This window comes from Etheostoma spectabile, chromosome 17, assembly GCF_008692095.1.
Source record: "Etheostoma spectabile isolate EspeVRDwgs_2016 chromosome 17, UIUC_Espe_1.0, whole genome shotgun sequence".
Classification (NCBI taxonomy): Eukaryota; Metazoa; Chordata; class Actinopteri; order Perciformes; family Percidae; genus Etheostoma; species Etheostoma spectabile.
In genome coordinates, this window is record NC_045749.1 from 16,391,409 (window position 1) to 16,413,970 (window position 22,562).

Here is a 22,562-nt window from a genome sequence, read left to right on the forward strand (position 1 = left end):
CTGACTCCTTGCTCGGTCAGTCCGCCGTTTCCTCTTTCTCTGTTCCTCCGAAAAAGCTTTCTTAGCTTTCTGCTTCTTTTTTTGCCGGCTCAGCCATGACGATAGTGTGAAAAACTCCATCGCTAGCTTGTTAGCCGGTTCCTGAATGGGCGTATGTGTGCAATGCCGTAAAGCAATTCATTACATCGCGAGACCTGATATTACGCAATCCTTCCTGGTGAAGTGTCTGGTGACTCGCCGGCCGAAAGTTGCAAGTGTGTGTTTTCTGCTCACAGGCACTAGGGGGGGAGCGAGACGACCACCATTCAACTCCAAAAAAGTTATATAACCATTCCAATGACTCCAAAGCTTTTCAGTTAAGATCAATTAAGCTATAAAAAAACTGCATAGTTCCCCTTTAAGGAAGTTAGACCTTCTCTAAGGGGCGGAGTTGAGAGTTGAGGTCCTCCAGTCGTCCAATCAGCTCCCGTTCCTTGCCGAGTTGGTGCTCCTCGATGCGCAGGGTGGTGTAGAGCTGCTGCACCAGAAACTTCACGTCATTCAGCCTTTCCCCCTCCTCATGGGGCAGCAGCTCTGAAACACACAGACACAAATGCAAACAAATACAGACAGTCTTTAATACGATCCTCCACAAACCATTTCTTCCTCTTATTGGTAGTGACTCCCACTGGGTGGAAATAACAAACAGTGCAGACTCTGCCTTTTCTTTGCCAGTCCTCACCTCTCCTTGGTGGCCGCACGAGGTGTGTTGTGTCATTAATGACGAGCTTAAAATCATCCAGCAGCAGGATGTCTATGCCTGTGGAGGAGGCGACCCTCGCTCCTTCTGGAGAGAGAGAGAGAGAGAGAGAAATATAAAGGGATGTGGTGATGGATAGCCACTTCAAACACCCTTGACATCTCTTGATAATCAGGCTTGTTGTCACTGGAGGTAAAAGCAGATGCACTTACACACTACGAGTAAGATTTCAAGTACCAGTTGTTACTGTATAACAATAAGCCACTGAGCAGAGTGAGGGATGAAAATTCATTTCATGGTGCATGCAGTGGTATTAAATTCTGATACAAATCCCCAGCTGCGGGAACACTTAACAGTATCAAAACACAAGAACACTTTATGTAATGACACGTATATGTATAACCTGCAGAGGTAAATGGATACAGAGGTGGTGGTAGTGGTGGTGTGTGTGTGTGTGTGTGTGTCCGTACACTACTTGTGTTTGCGAACATACCCGTGGAGTAGATGGCTACCCGGTCAATGCCTCTGTCCTCTGCTTGGAGCTGTTGCAGGAAAACTCCCACAGAGTCACTGAGAGGCTTGAGGGTGAACTGACAGCGCTCTCGCCTGGACGGCAAACTCACTGAGATCACCGGCAGCCCATTCTGATACACCACTGTCACCTCTGTGGGGGGGGCAAGAAAACAACAAATGTCACAAAGGTAGAAAATATGAAATTACACCCCAATGTCTTAAATAAACCATGGAAATAAGCTTCCATGTACCCCGCTCTCTCTGATTGAAGAAACTGAAAATTGAATTTAGTTAGTATACTCTTCTGTGACTGACATTATCTGATAGGATCTAACTGCTGTAAACACTGCGTACAGTATCTGCAAACAGCAACTAATTCAAGAGTCATTTGTAGATACAGGAAATCTGATTCAATAGATGACTCGATCTCATTTATCGGTGTGCAGATGCAAGAACAGGCTCATCCATGTGGACACAGGCATCCACTGACTGCTGATTTTGCCAAAAATAAGCCCACTCTCGACTGTCGGGTCCTGAGGATCAATACCGTATAATATTGCTAACCTTTCCATTTGTTGATGCCAACTATTGCTATTTCTTATTCCCATAGAAAGGCTAAAAGAACAGGGAATCACACTGCTAGTCATTTATTTCTTTAAAAGTTTTGGGTTTTGAGCCAGGGAATAACACAATGGACTCCAAATACTATTTGAAGTTTGTGGTGCGTTTAAGTGATTAGTGTGGACCTCCGCTGCGGTTTTGTAGCACCACCAGAAGAATTGTAATTTTGAATCCAAACAGCTGAGGGACTGTTCTGCTTGGTTGCACTTTATTTTTAGTAGTAGTAGTAGTAGTAGTAGTAGTAGTTAATAGTCTGTATTTCAGCTCTTTGGTCCGTAATTAAACTCTGGGTATACTGTATGCCCGTACAGCTTATACCATTACCATGCTGAGTGTCTTCTAATGACAGAGCCATGAAGCAATGCAGCGACCTGTGTGCTCACGGCGGAGGAGAACCAAGCTCCCTTGTTGCTGCTGCACACAACAACCTCGTCCTCCTGCTCAGGGGGACCACTGCAGTGAATCAGCAGATCTCTGCATGGGTTCACAAGGATCACCAGCTGCCACCGGCAGCGCCAGCTGGGCTCGGCTTCAAAAGTGTCTCTTGACCATGTTCAAAGACGCAGAGGTGCAGAGATTTCATTTCACACCTATTTCTTCATTACGGTGACAATTTTGAATCCTTGCCCTGAGCATCATAGCTGTTTCTGCACCTGTTCCCTGTGTCCTCCAATATTCTGTCATTGCAACCACACATTGCTAAAAGTGTGAGGATCCTTTGCCCATCTCTGCTCCTTTTCCTACAGCTATCAATCCCACTTTAAAATCACATCAGCATGTTCTGCAATGCTGCTGGCTTTTCCTCTCAGACCCCCCAACCCCTCTCTTCTTCTCTTTGTTCTCGCTCTCCATCTCTCCCGCCTCCCACACAGACGAGCAGATGCTTCCCCGAGACAGATTCCATATTAATGACGCTACTGGTTGTTAATTCCAAATTTGCCTCTGCTGTCTGATCAATGCAGAACTTATTTACGTGCAGAACTAATTTGTCTCAGATGGGGACTAGAGGCTTGATTTGGGAATCCCTTGATACAGCTCATATGGACCGAAATAAACTGAATGAACTGAGAGCGGGAAAGGACTTACCTTCTGGAGCAGCGGAGGAACACAACAGTCTCTGTCCATGCCATGAGGGGGCGCCCCTCCAAACCTGCGGACAGGAAGACAAAAGGGCAACAACCTGTTTAGTTATTCCACTCTTCTTATCTAACGTTTTCGTTCTTTTTTTAGTGTGCTGTGAGTCAGTGTGTGGCACTCAGCAACTTAACACTACCCTACTCTTTGCCATTTACTTCTCTACATAATTGTTTATTTGCTAGACTGCCTAAGTATTATGTTACAAAATGGCTTCCTCTGTTGCGAGAAACATTCCAATATCTAGGCTGGAGCCACACCCAAGAAGCGGAGATCCAACTGCAGCATGCAAATATTTTACAATGGGATGACACATAAAAACCACACACACACACGCACCACACACACCACACACACACACACACCACACACACACACACACACACACACACACACACACACACACACACACACACACACACACACACACACACACACACACACACACACACACACACACACACACACACACACACACACACACACACACACACACCACACACACCACCCCACACACACACACACACACACACACACACACACACACACACACACTCTCACATCTAAATACACCAGTACTCAGACATACAAACCACCAGCCCAGTGGGAGACACAGAAAGAAGGCAGCCAAATGCAGTCTGAATAACAACAATGTAGTTTAGTATGAATTCTCCACTTGTATCACAGAGTGGTGTGATTGAGGGAGGGAGGAGGGGAGGAAGAACGACTAGAGGAGCAGAGCTTGGGGAAACCCTCATTTTTTCTGTTGCTTCTGTCTACAGTCAGCACAGCAAAGTAGGTGTGTCTGCACACGTTTCGAATTACAGAGCTCGTCACGTCTTCTGCCGAGCGGCGATGGAGCCTTTTAAGGTATTAGACAGACTGTCGGATCCCTTCACACTTACACTGAGCGATTGGGGGTGAGGATGAGACATTGGAAATCAAGCAAGAAAGAAAGAGTACAAAAACAGAAATGTATTTTTAGTTAGGTGCACACGCACAAACAAAATCTGCTCCTACTGCACCTCAAAAAAGGCTCTGTTTGTCAACCGACTGGTCCTGATTTGTGACACCGTAGTGCTATAATATGAACCACCTGGATCACAGAAAATGAACCATCATATGTAATTAAACTGTAAATGATTACATAGCTATTGCTTTCTTTTCTGTTGTGATAAATGGTGCCACAATACCAAACACAAACCCACAACCATAACCCTAACTCTTAGAGCAAGGCAAAAGCCGCCTCAGAATCTAACATAAGTGTTTGTGTGTATATAATGTGTGTGGGCTGTCAACTGGACATGCTTATACAGTATGTTCTCCTATGAGTGCAAAGCATTACCACAGGCTTTCAAACGGACCTGAATGCATGACATTTAGCACCCCGCAAGTCTCAGTCTGATGCACTCACTCCGTGTACAACTGTGGTAATATCTGATTTACGATATGCCCACAATCTGACACTGAGTTCCTGAGCCCAACCACATCAGCAGAGATTCAAAGCTCTTCACAACGTCTCTTTATGACTTCACACTGACAGTTCTTTGGGGGCATTTTTAGGCCTTTATTGACAGGACAGCTAAATAAATGGAGGGGGAGAAAGAGGGGGAATGACATGCAGCAACTGAGCTGTCCGGGCGCCCACAGAAACTGACAGTTATGAAGTGAAAAGATGTCTCCAGGTAGAACAGGTGTACATATGTGTGTGCACTTATGTGTATATGATGACACTGCAAACAGATGCTTTCTGTATCCGTAGCAGCGAGCTAAACACAAGCACCGTGGATACCCAGCATCCACCCATCATGGCATTTCTTCAGTGGCAGCCAGAAAATGGTCGACTCCAGAGAAGCAAGATCAAGGTGTGACTGCTGAGGCCAGATTCTATCATCAGTCAGCAGTACAGATATCCTGGCTAACTGTGAAACAGGCAGCAAGAGAAGATACATATATATATATATATATAGAGAGGATATTTTATTCCGCTGTATGCCTCATAGGAGGGACCAGTGACAAAGCTTGAAGGTGATGGAATATAGTGGCTCATGTTTCATAGGTCTGGGTCAGATTACAATAGTACTTTCAGGACTTTTTAAGTTTTGTTTTGTTTTACAGTACATACATCCAGGTCTTAACCATGCACATCACCACAAAAACGGAAAATACGTTTTTACAGGGCCAGCAGTAGAACTTCCTGTAAACTCAGAATCGACCTGACATACACAGCCGCCAATCAAGTGCTGCTAATTAAATGTCTCGGCTGTCAATCAGGGGATGAGACTGCCAATTACATCTTCAAACAATAGAGATGATGTGGAAGGGATAAATGTTAGGATTAACACAAACAATGAGAGTTAGCCACCTGTCACTACTTGATACAATGAAAATTGTTGCGGATTGTCAGCAGTTTGCCATGAGTGACATAAATTAGTAATGAGGTGCTAAACAGTCTGCTGTCATCTCTGGATTACGACGGCTGCCTCCATTTTCTTTTTTTAGAGAGATTTTCCTCACCAGATGAGCAATGCTACACTGACTATCCACTATGCAGAGGCTCAGTGAAGGTCCACAGAAACCTGAAAACTTACTTGCAAAGCATAGAGAAGAAAGAGTCTAAAAGCATTTTTGAAAAGTAACTCCTACCACTGCGGCTGTGATGCAGTTCCAGTGGAAACTAAGCACCACCACAGGGATCGGAGGGGTGAATGCATGTGTGTGTCCACGCATCAGGACTGTAAAACTCTTGTTTTTGATACCACTGGGCCAAAGATGACAGAGAGCAGTCTAGCTCTGTTTTGCTCATTCATTAATTTCAGCTGCTCAAAGCCAGGAGGAAAGATTTCACTAAACTACCCACAACATCAGTGGCACCGACCCACACACCCCGACACAGGGCAGCATTGCACACATAAGCAAATATGGCGCTGGCGTGTGTGTCTATATTCATCTGTGGAGTGACATGTACGTGAATGTACCTCTGTGTGTTTGCAGGTGGCGTGTGTCTTTGTGTGTGTGTGTGTGTGTGTGTGTGTGTGTGTGTGTGTGTGTGTGTGTGTGTGTTCACCCGTCTGTTCACCAGCCTGTTTGTCAGCAGTAGTTGCAAAGCAACTGAGCGAAGCCCCCCCCCCCCCCCCCCCCCCCCCCCCCCCCCCCCCCCCCCCCCCCACCTCCTCTCCCTCGGCACCCAGCCACTGAAACGCTGCCTGAAATATTTAACAGTGTAGCAGCAGTCAATAGCACAGCAACCTTGGAATCGCTGTCATACGGGTAAGAGAGGCAGAGAAAGAAAGAAAAGGGCATTGACGATGGCTGGGAAGGAGGAGGCAAAAGAATTTGAGGATAAATGGAGCAGTAGCAGGGGAGCGATAGCGATAGATGAAGGCTGGAGTAAAACGGTGTGAGTCACGAGTTCGCCTGCATTTCTCACCATGTGCTGCACTGTACCCTGCAGCAGACAATCCCTCCCCACTGAAACGTGACTGTACTCTGTGTGTGAAGTGGGGATGGTGGCGGGAAAGAGAGAGGGGAGGGAGGGAGGGAGAGGAGGGGGGGGGACTGCTGATCACTGCAGTAAAGGAATCCCTCGTCTAGAAAAGGGGGGTTGCCCCTCGCTTTTACCCTTGCTCTACATCTCCCTCCCTCCATCTCTGTCTCACTCACACTGGATCCCGACGTGCTGGTTTTGATCTTCTCTCAAATCTCATCTGCACTGCGCTTTAACTTCCACTGCATTCATCCTACCACAAGTGTGTATTTCCCTTCAATAAAGAAAACCTCTCCCCATTCAAAATCTCGCTTTCAGTGTAGTAAATGAACAGTGAGCAAAGACCCAGTAGATCATACAGTATACTGTGGGAGATTAAAATGATTTTAACACACTGAGGAAAATATAAGGCTTCTTAGAAGCAAAGGCTATGTGCTACATACCGAGTCCTTCCCTGCTCTCACGTAACGTAGTAACAAGAGGTATGATATTGCAGTTACAGTGGAAATAAAAAACACAGCACGCATTCATACTATATATATATATATATATATATATATATATATCCTAGGCTAGCTATTTCAGATAATAAAATGTGTTGCAGCTGTATGTATGTACAACATACAAGTTCAGCATAAGAGGAATGTAGCACAATATAGATGTGAAAGCAGTTCTAAATAGACTATGTGACAATAAAATCAACAAATACTCGTGATCTCAACTTTGATCAAAATAATCAGGATTATCATTTTGGCCATAATCGTGCAGCCCTAGTATCTATACAGTATGTGTGCTAGTGTGCATATGTTCATGCTGCATACCTTCTTTGATTGCTCATACACCAGATGGCACTTACTGCTGGCGTCCGTGTTAATTTCAGTGCAGGTCACGCAACAACTCACCTACTTTGGTGGAGAAGATGAAGGAGCTTCTGCTTGCTTCTTCCTCTCTCTCGCTTTAGCAGTTTTTTTCCTTTGAAAGTGAGAGAGACCCTACTCATGTTCATAAACATGCATCTAAGGAATGCCTTGCACTATGCACTCTATCCATACTCACTCAGTCTAAGTCTGACTGGTGATCTAACAACCTCGATTAAGCCTCAAGAGTGTGAAAAGCTCCCTGCAGCTCCATCACATCATACATACTCCCGATCAATGCTGCTGAATAAGCTGTTCACCTCTTATCATAGTCGCTTTCTTTCTCCCACCACCACTCTTGTCCTGAGAAGCCTTGCTATCCACCATTATAGTTATCCTTTTTTGCAATCACACTTCTGAGAGCAGAGCCACATTTTGCAACAACATTCCCCGTTGTTTTTTGGTTGTTTTAATTATAGTGGAAGATAAAAACACTTGATTTGAATCGAGGAGCAAAGTACCTCCCATTTGTTCTCTCTCAGACCGCTGTGACCACCACACTGATCGTTCCTGCTGAAGCTGCTTTGGGGGACGAAGAAACAGCACTATTCTACAGAGGTTTATAGAACAGTTTGGCCTCGGGATAGTCTCTCAAACGGCCATGATTTCTAAGTGTCGGATATAACCGTTCCATTAAAAGACACAAAACAACTTTTTTCAAGGATTCTTGGCTAAAAAACCTTCCCTTCGGGAATTAAAGTTCATGATCACTTTTATCAGAACCCATATTGAATAAAATATCATGCTCAGAGCACATGCATTAGTACAAGGTCATCACTGATTTATCTTTCATCTGGGATGCTGAAGGATGCAAGATGCTCCACTTATCCCTCTGCGGCCTCATCTCTTGCCTTGCTTTCATAATCTAACCCCCCCTGTTTTGGCAAAAAGCCAGACCCACAAGCTCTGCACCTTCTTCTAATCACGGTTAATGAATATATTTATTCTGTTCTGGATTCACAATTCAAGTATAATGTTTTACATTCCAGATTCCTAAACACTTTGCAATATTCTGCATCATTTATTTTTAGTAGTGCTAAAAATGTTTTTATTAATTGATTTATTGATTGTCAACTGACAGAGAATCTATTTATCTATACAACTATATAATAATTGCTTAATTGTCTTAACTCATTTACAATGGAGTTGGGCTGTTGGTCAAACAAAACAAGCCATTTGAAGATGTCACCATTACAAGTAGGCCAAATGAGTTATTGGCAGATCTTGTTTGCAATGTGTACCCATCGATATACAGACCTTTATCATTATAACTTAACTTATTATAACATAACTATCATTGGAACCTTTAATATGAAAGAAAACTTAAAAACATCATGATTCTCAGGTAAGTTCTTAAAGCGTAACTCTTGCCAAAACAGCACTCTAGCACGCCATTCAAAAGGCAATTTGGCCAAAAACAAAAATATGGTAAGTCTTAAAAGTGGCGCTTCCATCCTAATGATGCTTTTAAACTTGACTCGGGTACATTCACAAAAAGCCCTTAGGTTGCATTTTGGCGAGAGTTACACTTTAATTTCAGAAAATAGTCTCTTTTTCTATGATTTCTGAGTTTTATGAAGGTTCTTGTTCAATAATAGAGAAAGTTATATTTTTGATTTAAAGTGTGTCACATTAAATCAAAAAATATGTGTATCATGACATTGTGTTCAGAATTGACTGTGATATGACTCCAAAAATAAGTAACATAGTTGACGCTCATTACAGTAATCGGGCTGTAAGGCCTTTAAAGCACCTTTATAACCTTCAAGCTGTGTGTCACAGCCTAAATGTTGACTGTAGTGACAAACGGGTTGAACTAAAATAATGACTTCCTGTTGTTTACAGAGTACCAGCATGCACCTGTCACTTTCATCTCAACTTGAACTCTCCCGTGCCTCCCTGTGGAGGGCTCTTCCTCTGGTATAGACTAAAAAGTTAATCTGAAAGGGAATCAATAGATTAATCCATAGCGACAATAACTGCTGGTTACAGCCCAAAATACTTTGGCATACGGCATCTTTTCCATACTCCTTTACAAACATTTCTAAAAATGGCAATCAACAGTGTTTACCTTTCTGTTAATTTTTCAAGAGGCACAAAGCTTTTCACAGGACTTGTGAAGTTGAGTGACTGAATAATCAAATGTCAGCTGAGACAAAACATGCAGCAAAACTCAACAGAGAAAATGTCAAATTTAAATTTCAAGGAAGCCATGTGGCTATTAATCTCAACAGGAGGTAGTGTTTTTAGAGCCTGACTGATAAAGGATTTTTAAGGTTGATAAGATACAAATACTTGGGTATTTAAAAATCCGATATTACGATATATTGGCCGATATATATTTAAAAAAAACATCCAGAAATGCATAAGAAAACATAGACCGATTTCCCTAACATTAGTTATTTGTAGTTTTTTATGAGTTCTCACTAAAATAATACAATGAGAACAGAGGAACATCAAAATATATTAAAGTTCTGATAAAAATACAAACTTAAGATATGGAACTTAAACTCCTTTGAACAAAAACAGAGGGACATTGTAGCGCGCCCTCTGGTGGACGAACTATACAACGCCAACACTGATGACATGGTTTACCTTCCGTTTTTAATTTATTGTTTAAATATACATTTATCCGAATAATTTATTTGACCTTATACATAATTCTGATGAATACATATTTAAACAAATACAAATAAAGTATTATTTATTATTTTTTATCAGCCATTATAAACGTCGATACCAATAGTTTGGGAAATGCCTAATATCGGCACACCGATAATATCGGCACACCGATAATATCGGCCCGCTGATATATCGGTCGGGCTCTAGTGTTTGTGTGTTTTTCAAGGTCCTTTTTTCTTCTTCTAAGCTGTGTAGGGAACCATGAGGTGAATTTGCAGTATTGTCTGACTAATAGGGCGGGGCAGAGGTGACACATATTGCTGTAACATGCAGGCATACGATTCACCCCGTCAGACTACAAGTTGGATGCAAAAGAAGAAAAAAAAAACAATCAAATGTACATGACACTTTGATAAATCAGGGGATCATTGTTGGTCTGGGTTCACAATTTAAGCAATGACATGATTATATAATTTTTAGGAATATGCTGTCATAGACAGACTATTAATACATTCTTTCTCTGCATACTGAAAACCATAAGAGGGCCAGGGGCTGATTGTTAGTTAATATGACAGCAAAGCAGCTACCATAAATGGTCAAAAAAAGCAGCTAGAAACAGTGCATGTTTTACCAATATTCCCTTGATGCAGAGCGGACCCTGGATGCTTGTGTCTCTGCTCGCTGAAGGGCATGTGAGGTGACATCCAGGGCAGTATATACACAGTGTCTCACAAACCGCTGTGATTTTCTCTTAAAGCTGTTATTTATGGAGCGGGACATGGGAATGCTCCTTTTGAGGAACTATAACAGTGCTCTTCCTCTCTGGGCGTCTTTCCTATGGCCCTCCGTGCTATTAACACAACTTGGACTGTAAAAGGTACAAAGTCTAGAAAAGCACAGCCAAAACTGTCCAGAGGACTACAGTAGAGCGCCTGGAAAACTGAATCCACAGAATTGTAACCTTGTTGCCATGTGTCAGCGAGTCTGTCAGAGTTGTACTCTGCTGCGTCCCACGTGGACATATGGCATGTAGACATGCCAGCACTAAAACTGGGCTGCTGAGTGTCACTCAGACACGGCCTGGAGCAGGCACTGCTGAAGGAGCTGAGAGGAAGCTGCAGCACAACATACTAATACAGAGCATAGTAATACACAGCTCAGGACATTTACTGTAGCAAAAGCTATAACGGCCTCAATCTTTCTTAACTTTGATGATTATTTATAGCTACAAGACAAAGTCAATGTGACAGACAAAAAATAATAATTATAAAATACATTTGTCTGGATGGAATTTTCTCTCAAGATATGCATGACTGATCCAAATTTAGCCGTTGCCAATTTTCACTAAGTATTTTCACTGCTCAACCATTTGCTAAGCCTGGAGAGTCTGAAGACTACCATATGCCTCCTCAATGCAGTCTGCAGCTGCCTCCTTCGACCTAAAAGCAAGGAAACTGGTTATAGTTAACACTATCTGCCTGGACAATTTCAAGAGCTGGGCCCCGTTTCTGTGGTGGTCAATTAGTGTTTTGCATCTATGTCTTACCTGTCTGCATGAATGATAATTAAAAAGGTTTCCTTTCACGGAGAATATAATAAATGCAACTGCAGTGGCAGCTAGTTTGACAGTGGAGTGGAATGTGTAGGAATGTTACCCATCTAGAACCAAGTGAGCAGAATTAAATCAATATTTACAGATCTGTGTCTGTTAATACAGTAGAATTAAAAAGTAGGTATGGTACCTTGCTCACAGTGTGAGGAAACTTCAACTCCAAATACTGACCCATTACATGTAAATGGACTGTATTAATATAGCGCTAGTCTAACTATTTTTTTGTTATTTACCCTTTATTTATTCAGGTAAGGTTCACTGAGAGGGAGCCTCTCATTTGCAGGAACGTCCTGATCACATTCACATAGTTGCACACATTCATACAACCACCGTCTGCTCGGCTGGCGACTGAGCAGCTCCACCGGACCACTCAAGGGCACCTCAGTGGTGGTAATGAGGGACGGACAAGCCATGCTCTTTCACTTTCCACATCCAGATTTGATCCTGTTGGTCTGGGGATTTAACCAACGACCTCCATATGTGTGTCTCTTCACTAACATTTAGGCCACCACTGCCTACGAATACTCAAAGCGCTTTTACAGACTACAGGAGCCATTCACCACTACATACAGCGTGCGTACAATAAGGTGACCAGATTTCTCAGACAAAATCCAGGGACATTTTCAGTATTTACCTCCAAAACAAGTAATGTTTTTACTTTTGTAAAACTTAAAACGGGGACACTAGACCTAGAGCTGTTCTCATTAGGGGCTGAGCCCCCCCCAAGGTCTGATCCTAGACCCACCCCTGCTGCTACTTCCTACTCCACTCCACTACACCTCAGAGGGAATGTTTCAAGATAGAAAGTCCTAATATATCAAGATAAAAAATCCTAATACTTCAAGATAAAAAGTCTAATATTCAAGATAGAAAGTCCTAATATTCAAGATAAAAAATCCTAATACTTAAGATAGAAAGTCATAATATCAAGATAGAAAGTCCTATAGTCATAATTTCAAGTAGTAAGTCCTAATATTTCAAGATAGAAGTCTAATATTCAAGATAGAAAGTCCTAATATTCAGATAGAAAGTCTAATATTTCATAATGTTGTAATGTTTACTGAACTACTGACAGCTTTTGCTTTATGCACAAGGCTTGTTTCTGCAACAGCCCTTGAGAATCAGATACAATAAAAACTATTGAGGACATATTTTCCTTTGACAGTGATGCAGTATTAAACGAGATCGCTCCAGTCGGCAGAAACAAGCTACAATGTAAGTTAATAGGATAATTGTCCATCTTGTATTTACGTTCATAAAAGTGCTCGTTTAGCTGCTAACAGACTCAGATTAATATTCTAAGTGTCTGACAACATTATGTAAAGGATTTCTAAGGAGGTCGACCTTTCTGTTAAAGATTAAGATCCTTTTTAAAACATAAAAGTTCGCAAAATTGCGTTCGCTAAACGCACCAGACTCCATGTCAAAAATCAGTGATTTTAGCATCGTAAAACACGGCTTCTAAAACATCTCTGAGCACCGTTGGCTCTGGCTGCCTGGAGCCTGCGTGTGTTGGATGTGCGATTATCGGCTACGTTTTGTCAGGTGTTTCTTCCTTACATTCAAAAATTTCGGATTTTGTCGTCACAGTTGGAAAACAGGGGGGAACCATTTCGAGGAACAGATCCCACTCCAAGTACGGGGACAGTGTTTCGCCAAAATCGGGGACTGTCCCCGGAAACCGGGGACGTCTGGTCACCCTAGCGTACAAGATGCCACCCGCTCATTAGATTGACCTTCACACACATTCACACACTGATGGCGCAGCATCAGGACCAATTCGGGGTTCAGTGACTTGCCCAAGGACACTTGGACATGGGACTGCAGGGCCAGGGATCGAACCACCAACCCCCATTTTTAGTCCCCATTAGCGACCAAGCTAGCTCAGAGAGCAATTGTGACAGACTAGCATATACATGTTCTAAGCAAGTGTTTGCCAAACCTTTTACAATCCCAGACCCCTTTAGACTTTCAACATCCAGCTACATACGCCCCACCCCCGGAACTCTTATATGATTTTTTTTCCTGTTTGGGAACCGATGTTCTAGGCTAGCCTGTTAGCGGTTAACTCACCAGCTATAGTGGTTCACAAACTAGCCTAGTGGGCCATCTCTACCTCACCATGGCTTCTAGCACTACATTTTTCGCTGGGACACAGAGATGAACTTTGCTGTGGCACTTTCTGGTGTAACGCTTTAATCCTCAGTCCGCAGAAGGTTCAACTGTTTCTACCACAGACCTACTTAATATTGAATCATGTCAGCATTGGAATGACTGTAAATAATGCTGACTATTGGTGGAATTTAGAAATTTGTAGAGATTTTAAGAAAGACTGTAAGTCTAGGGTTGTTTCTGCTGGGGCCTATTTGTCAGATTGTAAATAAGAACTAGCAAAAGCTTCACTCCAGGCCATTCTAACAACAAGCATCAAATATTCACAGATCCTGTGCTGAGGGGCCGTGTGTCAATCGGCCCGCTCTCTCACACAGACTTTGGACAGTTTGCAGAAAGTGGCCTAGTGTCTGTAAACTATGTCTCATTCTGCCCGCCGGCAGGGCTGGGGAAATGGAAGTCAAAGCAGTCCAATAAGCAGATCGCCCAGCTTTCAGATCTTAGAGGGTCCTGGGTCGGTATCTCATATCCTCCTGCCTGCGTGTGATGTGATGGTCTCTTCTTCCACGAGCTCTGGGAGCCATGACAAACACAGCAACCCTGACTCACGGACCACACAAAGGGCAGGAGAAAGGACAAAAAAACTGAGCAGTGTCTAATCAAGTCAGCTGATATTAATTCCAGATCAGACTGCATGGCTGGCGACGACTTTGTTAAAGATCGTCCCCCTCCTCTTTCATCTCGCCTCTAGCTCTTCCTCTAATCTTTGCCCTTTCATCTCCCCTAAGTGACATCATGACCTAAAATTAAAGTGAGCTAGTCAGCCTCCCTATTGCTTTGACAAAAACGATTTCACCATATCTGTCTGTCCTCGTGCTCCTATTCACAATATCTTAATCCTCATCATTAGAATGCTGCTCATTTTGCTGCCTTTCCTCCTCTATTCTTTCTATTTTTAATGTGATTTCATAATCCATCTTTCTCAAGGACCTCCTCCACTGCTCGACCCCCAACTGCTATTGTTTCTGCCTTTCCCTCTCTCCGTCACTGCGGGAGTCAGTCTAGCTTGAATATTGGTAAATGGGCACCCCATCACTGTGCCTCCCACAGCGGACTAACAAGCTTCCCATGGATGGTTCCAAGAGAATTCAAGAAATATAGGCACCATGAAGAAAAACATCTTCCTTTTCTGTAACAAATATTAATATTACGTGTGTTAAGTTACCCTCCAGCGGCTACTATTACCGCAAATTAAGAGGTTTAACATTTTCAGTGTGATCACTGCCTTACTGGCAACTACCAGACCCAGCATGCCCACAGGTTGATTGCTGGTGGGAACTGGAAAGAAGAAAATCCTTTGATGTCACCACAATAACAATCACTTTAAAAAAAAAAATTTATCTAATTTTTTTGGGGGGGTTGTTTGTTGGATTTTGTATCTTTAACCACAGATGATATGACGTCTCACTATACATTCAGAGTTTAACACAGACGATATTTTTTTTGCTTTCTAAAATCAGCTCAGCTGTAAATTTCATCTTGTCTCGTCAGCTTCTCAAATTCAAATGGTTTTCTGAAGACTCATCATTTTGCAGACATTCAAGCAGCGTCTCGACACACACACACACACACACACACACACACACACACACACACACACACACACACACACACACACACACACACACACACACACACACACACACACACACACACACACACACACACACACACACACACACACACACACACACACACAGCTAATCTAGTATTAACGCTTTTAAGGCAGTAGTGCGGGTAAACTGGAGCCCCCTAAAAAATATAATATTCTGATATGTGCTTATGCTAATGAGACCATTTTCAATTTACGTCAAAGGATTGCAACGTTTTGTTTATATTCACATTTCTGCTACATGGCTGCTTACGTCACTGTCTGGGTGGCACATTTACATTACAGGAATTAACTGCTTCCAGTTCACACCTCAGGAGGTTACCAGCATATTCTTGTGCAAAGATTATTGGGGATGAGGCTTGTCCTTTAACAATATAATAAAGCCTTTAATCCGAGAGAATGATCAATAAATCAGCTATGCATGTAGTATGCTGTTTATTACGATATTAGTAGACAGAAAAACAAAGGACTAGGTAAAGTAAAATAAAATGAAAAACTAAACATTGTAAAGATAAACCATGATATTATATTATAAAGACTCACCTATACAACTTGGTGATTAGGTGCTTAACTGAATGGATTACCCCTCATTGCTACTGAGAACAGATTGACGATATTAAAGTGTAAGAACGCCCAGGGAAGACAAAGTCAATCCGCAAGGTAGCAGTTTTTCATGAATTCCTGCTTGTTCTTTTAAGACAAACGTAAACTTTCACATGATGGCAGGTTACAACCAATGGAACTTTAGGGTTCAATCAGATAAACAGAGAAAAATGTCTGTTAATGTCCTGAAAAGACACCTGCATTCTTCTTGAAATCCTTTATATCCCAACACTGGTTTGTTTACCGATATTTAGCAATATTGGGACTTCATTTATTTGCCTTCACCCTGCAGACCCTGTCTGACAATGTAAACAGAAATAAGAATCTCAATAGATCTCCTTTTGCTGCAATTTTATTTGTGCAATATCTGTGATAGGCACTATCACACAGACACACACAAATAGATCAATAATATATTAAGACACAGTGATGGTATCTCATCCTTAAAGGTGGTTTTAAGCTTTACTAATCCGGCCAGTATCTGGCCATCATGATGATGGAGTAATCAACTTCATTTGAAGGCAACAAACTAAAGGAAACAAGTATTTCTCATTACACTTCTTTCACACAGCATCACCCCGCTGACTAAAAGTAGTTTGCTAATATTTAGGCTTTGTTTTGTGTGTTCACAGCAGCTGACAACTGAACTGACAACTGAAATCTGTTAACAGCTGCGATGACTCGTCTAACTTTGTAATGCCACTCAAAACAGATCATTATATCGTATTGGACTACGCAATATCGTAATAACCGCTGAGTTAATTGAAGCTAAACAAGCCCTCAAGTGCTTTCTAGATGTTCAGGTTGAATGGAGGATTGTATGCTTTTGCAATGGGTGAACTTCGGAAAATCCATCTGTTAACCGCAGTGGTGCAGTTTTGTAAACCAAGAGATTTCATTTAATTCATTTTCACTTACAGTGCCAACCATATAACAGACGTTATCTCAGGACACTGTACAGATAGAGTAGGTCTAGACCACACTCTATAATGTACAGGGGGCCATTAACTCCTGCAATAACACACATTTGGTGCGACAACAGTGAGCAAACAGAACCTGGCTCTAGATAGGGGGCCATTCGCCTTAACCGGTCGGGGCGAGAGGGGGGGTGAGAGCGCAAGAGAGATGCAAATAATCCGACCATGAAAGATAAAAGAAAATAAATGCACACTCTTCCTCCAGCCCCTCTGGGAGAGTCAGGAGTGTACAGAACAATCAGGAAAGGCCTTCAAGACAAACAGGCAAATCTTGTCAGTCTTTCAAACTTTTTGTCTTCACAAGTTTTCTATACAATTGTACATAGTGCAACAGTGCTTCCATGTACATAAATACCCAAATATACAGCACAATATACATGCACAGAAATCTTCTACCCACTCCCCGCCCTCCCCAATCCCCATGCATCCTGATAACCTATCTGTACAAGTACGTCTTGTCAATCTTTTGTTAGTTTAACGGCTTTGATTATTTTCCCCGGCTTGAGCCTTTGAGATAAGCTGTACACTCCTTTACATATGGGCTCTCTCTACTGTATATTCATTGGATACAACACAGCCAGTGAGGAGTAGATAGAGAGGGCGAGCAGATAGAGAGGGCTGTAGGTGAATCTTTTGGACACATTGGCACATTACTATACTGTCACTTTTAATTGTAAACCATATCAAAAGGGGGTAAAGGCTAGGTTTCTGAATTTAAACTTTTCTGGGATTAGGGGAAGGGAAAGAAAGTGTTATGCAACTCATTGGAAGTGGTTTAGGGTGTGTTGTAAGGTGAAGGTGTGTTTGTGTGTGCTAGGGCACGGTACTAATAGTTTAAGTTAACCGTCTCCTTCAAAAGGTGCAGCTAAGTCCAGAGAAAGTTACCTTGGACAGCAGCTGAATTCTTACTATACCACCAGATCACGCGTGAAACGCAATACCACATATCACACGAAAATCTATCTTGTCAAGCTTCACATAATGAGTTTGTGTCTGAACTACCAGCTAAGCACACTGCTTGTAGACTGGTGAGGAGCTACTGGCAGCTACAAGCATGGTTTAGGTGTGTTTGAAGTCAACCGCACCCCGTTTGAATGGAAAGAGGAGTGTTAAGTATTGCGGGAATATGAGAACTAGCTATTAGCAGTTCCTCTTTGCAATCTACCTATGGATATAAAGACAGCTATCACTGGATTGCTTTGATACTACTTTGGAAAAGGAAACATAAAAATGTGATGATTCTCAGACTTTAGACAAGTTCTGGAGTTATAAGGAGTTTTTTTTTCGCCTACCATTACTAAGCAGATTTATGCACATTTATTCGCAATGGATGGAAATAATGATAAATTCAGAAAGTGTAAGTCCTACAGAATCTTAAAAGATGTGCATCATGTATGTGTGTTAAGAAATCTACTCAGGGAAGAAGTATGTTTGTGACTTAAATGGCACACAGTATCACTCACATGTCTCACTCTACTCCTGCGCTTCCACTCACAGGTAAAATGAAACGTTTGGTTAATTTAGTCTAAATGAACAAAAACTTGGAAAAAAGCATTGCGGTGTATGACCCTATAAAAGAAAAATTATTGTTTAGAGCGGCTAATATGACTCACTGAGAGCATGGAGAACTTCAGCAAAGCCTTTATTACTTTTTTTACACGGTTTTTCCTCCAAATCACCTTGGCGACTTAAAGGTCCCATGGCATGAAAATTTCATTTTATGAGGGTTTTTTTAACATTAACATGGGTTCCCCCAGGCTGCCTATGGTCCCCCAGTGGCTAGAAAAGATGATAGGTGTAAACCGAGCCCTGGGTAGCCTGCTCTGCCCTTTAGAAAATGAAAGCTCAGATGGACAGATCTGGAGTTACCTCCCCTTTCTTTGCTTTACCCGCCCAGAGAATATGGCCCACCCATGAGAAAGAGAGAGACATCACGGCTTTCAAATGAGCAAAGTGGCAGTTGGTCGAGGCCACACCCCCAGCCGCCACCTCTGTCCTACAGACACAGAAATGGCACGTCCTAAGGAAAGCTCATTGTGGGACTGGCTGTAGTGGCTGTAATTCTGCACCAACGCTGGATTTTGGGAAAGAGACTTCAGAACAGTACTAGGGGATCACGAAGGCCTATAAAAAGTATCCAAAAAGCACCATGTCATGGGACCTAAGATAAGGCAGGTTTTAAAATACATTGTGACAACATTCAAACAAAATCGCTTTCTCATCCCGACTGGCTGGGTGATGAGCTACAAGTTTGGATAGCAACTCCACACAGTTTATAGTCAATCAGAGTAAATGGACGGTATGGCACAAACTCTTGCTGACTCAATGCCATAAAAGGAGAGGAAGCGATGGGAACACACACACACACACACACACACACACACACACACACACACACACACACACACACACACACACACACACACACACACACACACACACACACACACACACACACACACACACACACACACACACACACACACACACTTTATAAACAGTTAAGGGAACTATTATTTAAATAGAGCCACAAACTATTTTCATGGCTCTCTTCATAACAGACCTCCCTCCTGGAGAAAACGGCAGCCATTGTATTTTAGTAATTGGCCATTTCCCAACTTCTCCCCACACACAGATGCAAGTCTGCACACTGAGCTCTCTGCGTAACACAGGTCATTGTGCTATTAAACTGCACCCACCTGCCACAGATTGGAAAATGTGTGAATGTCCAAGTCAGTGTAGATTAATGACAAAATTGCCTTACGAGAAAGAGAGAAAAGCAATTTACTTTTGTCTGCCTTCAGGGGAAACATTAAAAGACAGGGCAGATTCTTCCTCCGGAAAAGGAGAGATCCTTTTGACATGGCTTAGTGAAGACATGAGTTAGGGAACAGGTTTAAGGTGCCTGTCAAATGGGACACCACCTGCCCTGCCCTACTCTTATACTATTCATGTTCTACTCATGTCCATCTTGTCTTAAATCCATACACCAATGTGCCCTGAACAGTATTCTTGCGTACTATTAAAGATTGGGTAACTGGACTAACTGGGAACTGGACTGGCTGGTTTCCGGTGAGGAACCATCAACTTGTTTTCTGCCCATTTCAGATTTCTCCTTTCATGTGTCAGTGTGACGTTTGACAACTTCTCTAAATTGCCTCGCCTCCCATCTGTAGGGGCTGAGTTGCAGATGGGTCGAGAGGTTCATGCATGAATAGTGCTGCTGAGAATGGCTGTGTGTGTGTGTGAGTGTGTGTGTGTGTGTAGCCGTGACCCATCATGCCTCATGGGAAGCTGCAGCTAAACTGATTGATGCCAAGGAGCAATTGAGGAGGGGAGAGAGAGAAGGGAGGGAGGGAGGGAGGGACCACTGGCTTAGCCAAGACAAGCGCCTGTACTGCAGCAATGCAGGAGCAAGGCAGAGGGATGTCAATGAAAAGGAAAAAAAAAAGTGTGTCAAACAATGCAGGACACAAACGGCAGACGCCGCAGCAGACATGGTTAGAGACGATGTCTGCAAGGCTAACAAGTTGATGCAACCTGATTTTCAATGTCCTACAGATTCTGCATGGTGTCACGGTTTTGCTGATGTACCCTCCTTCTGCTGCGGTACTGACAATATCCTCCTCAGCCCTACCTAGCAGAGACAAGCCCTGGCAGGGCAAACATTCCGTGCTGAGACTCCTGTGTCTCCCCTCCTACTGCCCTTTGAACAAACAGCTCTCCCTCTGGAGGCTATGTGGCAGGGAGAGGGGCGCTCGGGACTATCGACTAGCTCCCACTTGGCTCTGTTGTTTCACCCCGTTGTGAACAAGGCCTTGCTTGGATAACCCACAGCTGATGTTTGGACTTACCAGCAGCGTACTTAAAGTATTAATTTCCTCTGTTCTCATTCACTAACCTCCCCCCCCCCCAATGCCGAGTGGCCTGCTGCAGTAAAATGTAAACTCTGCTCATTTGTCTTTGTACAATCACTCCCAATCAAACCCATGGCTGCCTTCTCCATTTCATGTAGCCAAATGACATACTTCACCAACAAAAACAAAGCACACCGAAGACATGCACACACAGAGACATAGAGGGGGGGGGACAAAAGGAGCTGAGCTAATGCACTGCTATACACAGCAGAAAGATTACAAGCACTCAAGGAACAAATATCCTGTTCTCATCATAAAACTTTCATCCCGCGCAAGTTGTCAGTGGGCCGAGCGCATTTCCTGGTGAAAAAAAATATACACACTTAACCTTGAGCTGATCTTCTTAACATAATGCGTCTGCTTTATTGGATTCTAGCTGGACCTTACTCACAGGAATACCAAGTACAAAAAGTAATAGTCTGACCAAGCCAAGTTTGAGAAGAGGCAAATGACAAAGTGGCATCGCCAAGACTCCCTTCTGCCAAATCTTGTGACTGGTCGTCATGTTCCATTGGAAGGTCACTTATATGATACCTTGTGCTGAGAACAGTGCGACAGTGTTGTACTTATCCTCAAGTGACATCATGTAGGAACCAAGTAAATTCACAAGTACACATACATACATACATGCAGACTCTGCATGTGCACACTCACTTTAAGTATACCCCTGATAATAGCTGATAAATCCTTCTCAACTTCGTTGGGTCATATCACATCATTATCTTTAGCAGAAGAGAGTTGTCACAGTTGTAACAGAATCGTAGACGTTGCCAGGAGGTCAAAAAAGTTAACTCCAGGCCCTGAATGGAAATATGAGTATGTGACGAGTTAGTCTTTGAAACCTCAAAAGAAATTTGCTCATCTGCTGATGAAGATGATGTGATCAAAAGCCCCGAAGAGGCTACTAAATGGCCCTTGTCAGCTGATGTTTCCAAGTTCAGAAATGAACTATAGTAAACTCAAGTACAAGTGAATTAAGCATAACATTCTAAATTAGTTATTAAGAAAAATGTATTGTATTGTTTAGACTAATAATAAACTAGTAATGCCGCTTTTACTTAGTATTTAAGTAAAAGTATTTAAGTACTGGGGATTCCAGGTGAGATATATGAAATGTATGATTTGTTCATTTTTATCTGTTGTGTACTACACAAACCTTCAAACTACACTGACACTAGCTATGTGGAAAGTAGAGGACTCTCTACAATTTATTGCAACTCCATTGCAACACAACACTGCAGAAAAAAGACAATTAGACAAATCAAACATTTGCTGGCAATTGTTAATCCAATGTATAACTGAGGAAGAAATTAATTTGGCATTAAAGTCACGCTACTGGACCCTAAAAGAGAGACGCAAGAAAAAACCCAGACTCATCCATTATTATGTCAGAAAGCCCCATAAGTACCAGACAGTGGCAGGTGTAATAAACATCTGCATGTCAGTGGAAGCGGTATTACGTTTAATTTATTGCACCGTTGCGACGAAAAGAGATCTGAGCCAGAAGGCAAAGCTCTTGATTTACCGGTCAGTTTTTGTTCCTACCATCACCTATGGTCATGAAGGCTGGGTTATGACCGAAAGAACGAGATCCAGGATACAAGCAGCCAAAATGGGTTTCCTTAGGAAGGTGGCT

The 22,562-nt window shown here is 42.5% G+C and overlaps 1 protein-coding gene across 3 annotated transcripts in view; it reads right to left on the reverse strand.

Annotated features, from left to right (window-relative positions):
• mcu (mitochondrial calcium uniporter) overlaps positions 1 to 22,562 on the reverse strand; it is a 55,656-nt gene that overhangs the window by 6,246 nt on the left and 26,848 nt on the right. For all 3 annotated transcript variants that reach the window (XM_032541067.1, XM_032541068.1, XM_032541069.1), the window contains exons 3-6: positions 2,960 to 3,023; positions 1,233 to 1,403; positions 722 to 826; positions 413 to 573 (exon numbers count right to left, since the gene is read on the reverse strand). In XM_032541067.1, coding sequence (XP_032396958.1) covers positions 413 to 573; positions 722 to 826; positions 1,233 to 1,403; positions 2,960 to 3,023 — 501 coding nt within the window. The remainder of the gene's footprint in view (positions 1 to 412; positions 574 to 721; positions 827 to 1,232; positions 1,404 to 2,959; positions 3,024 to 22,562) is intronic.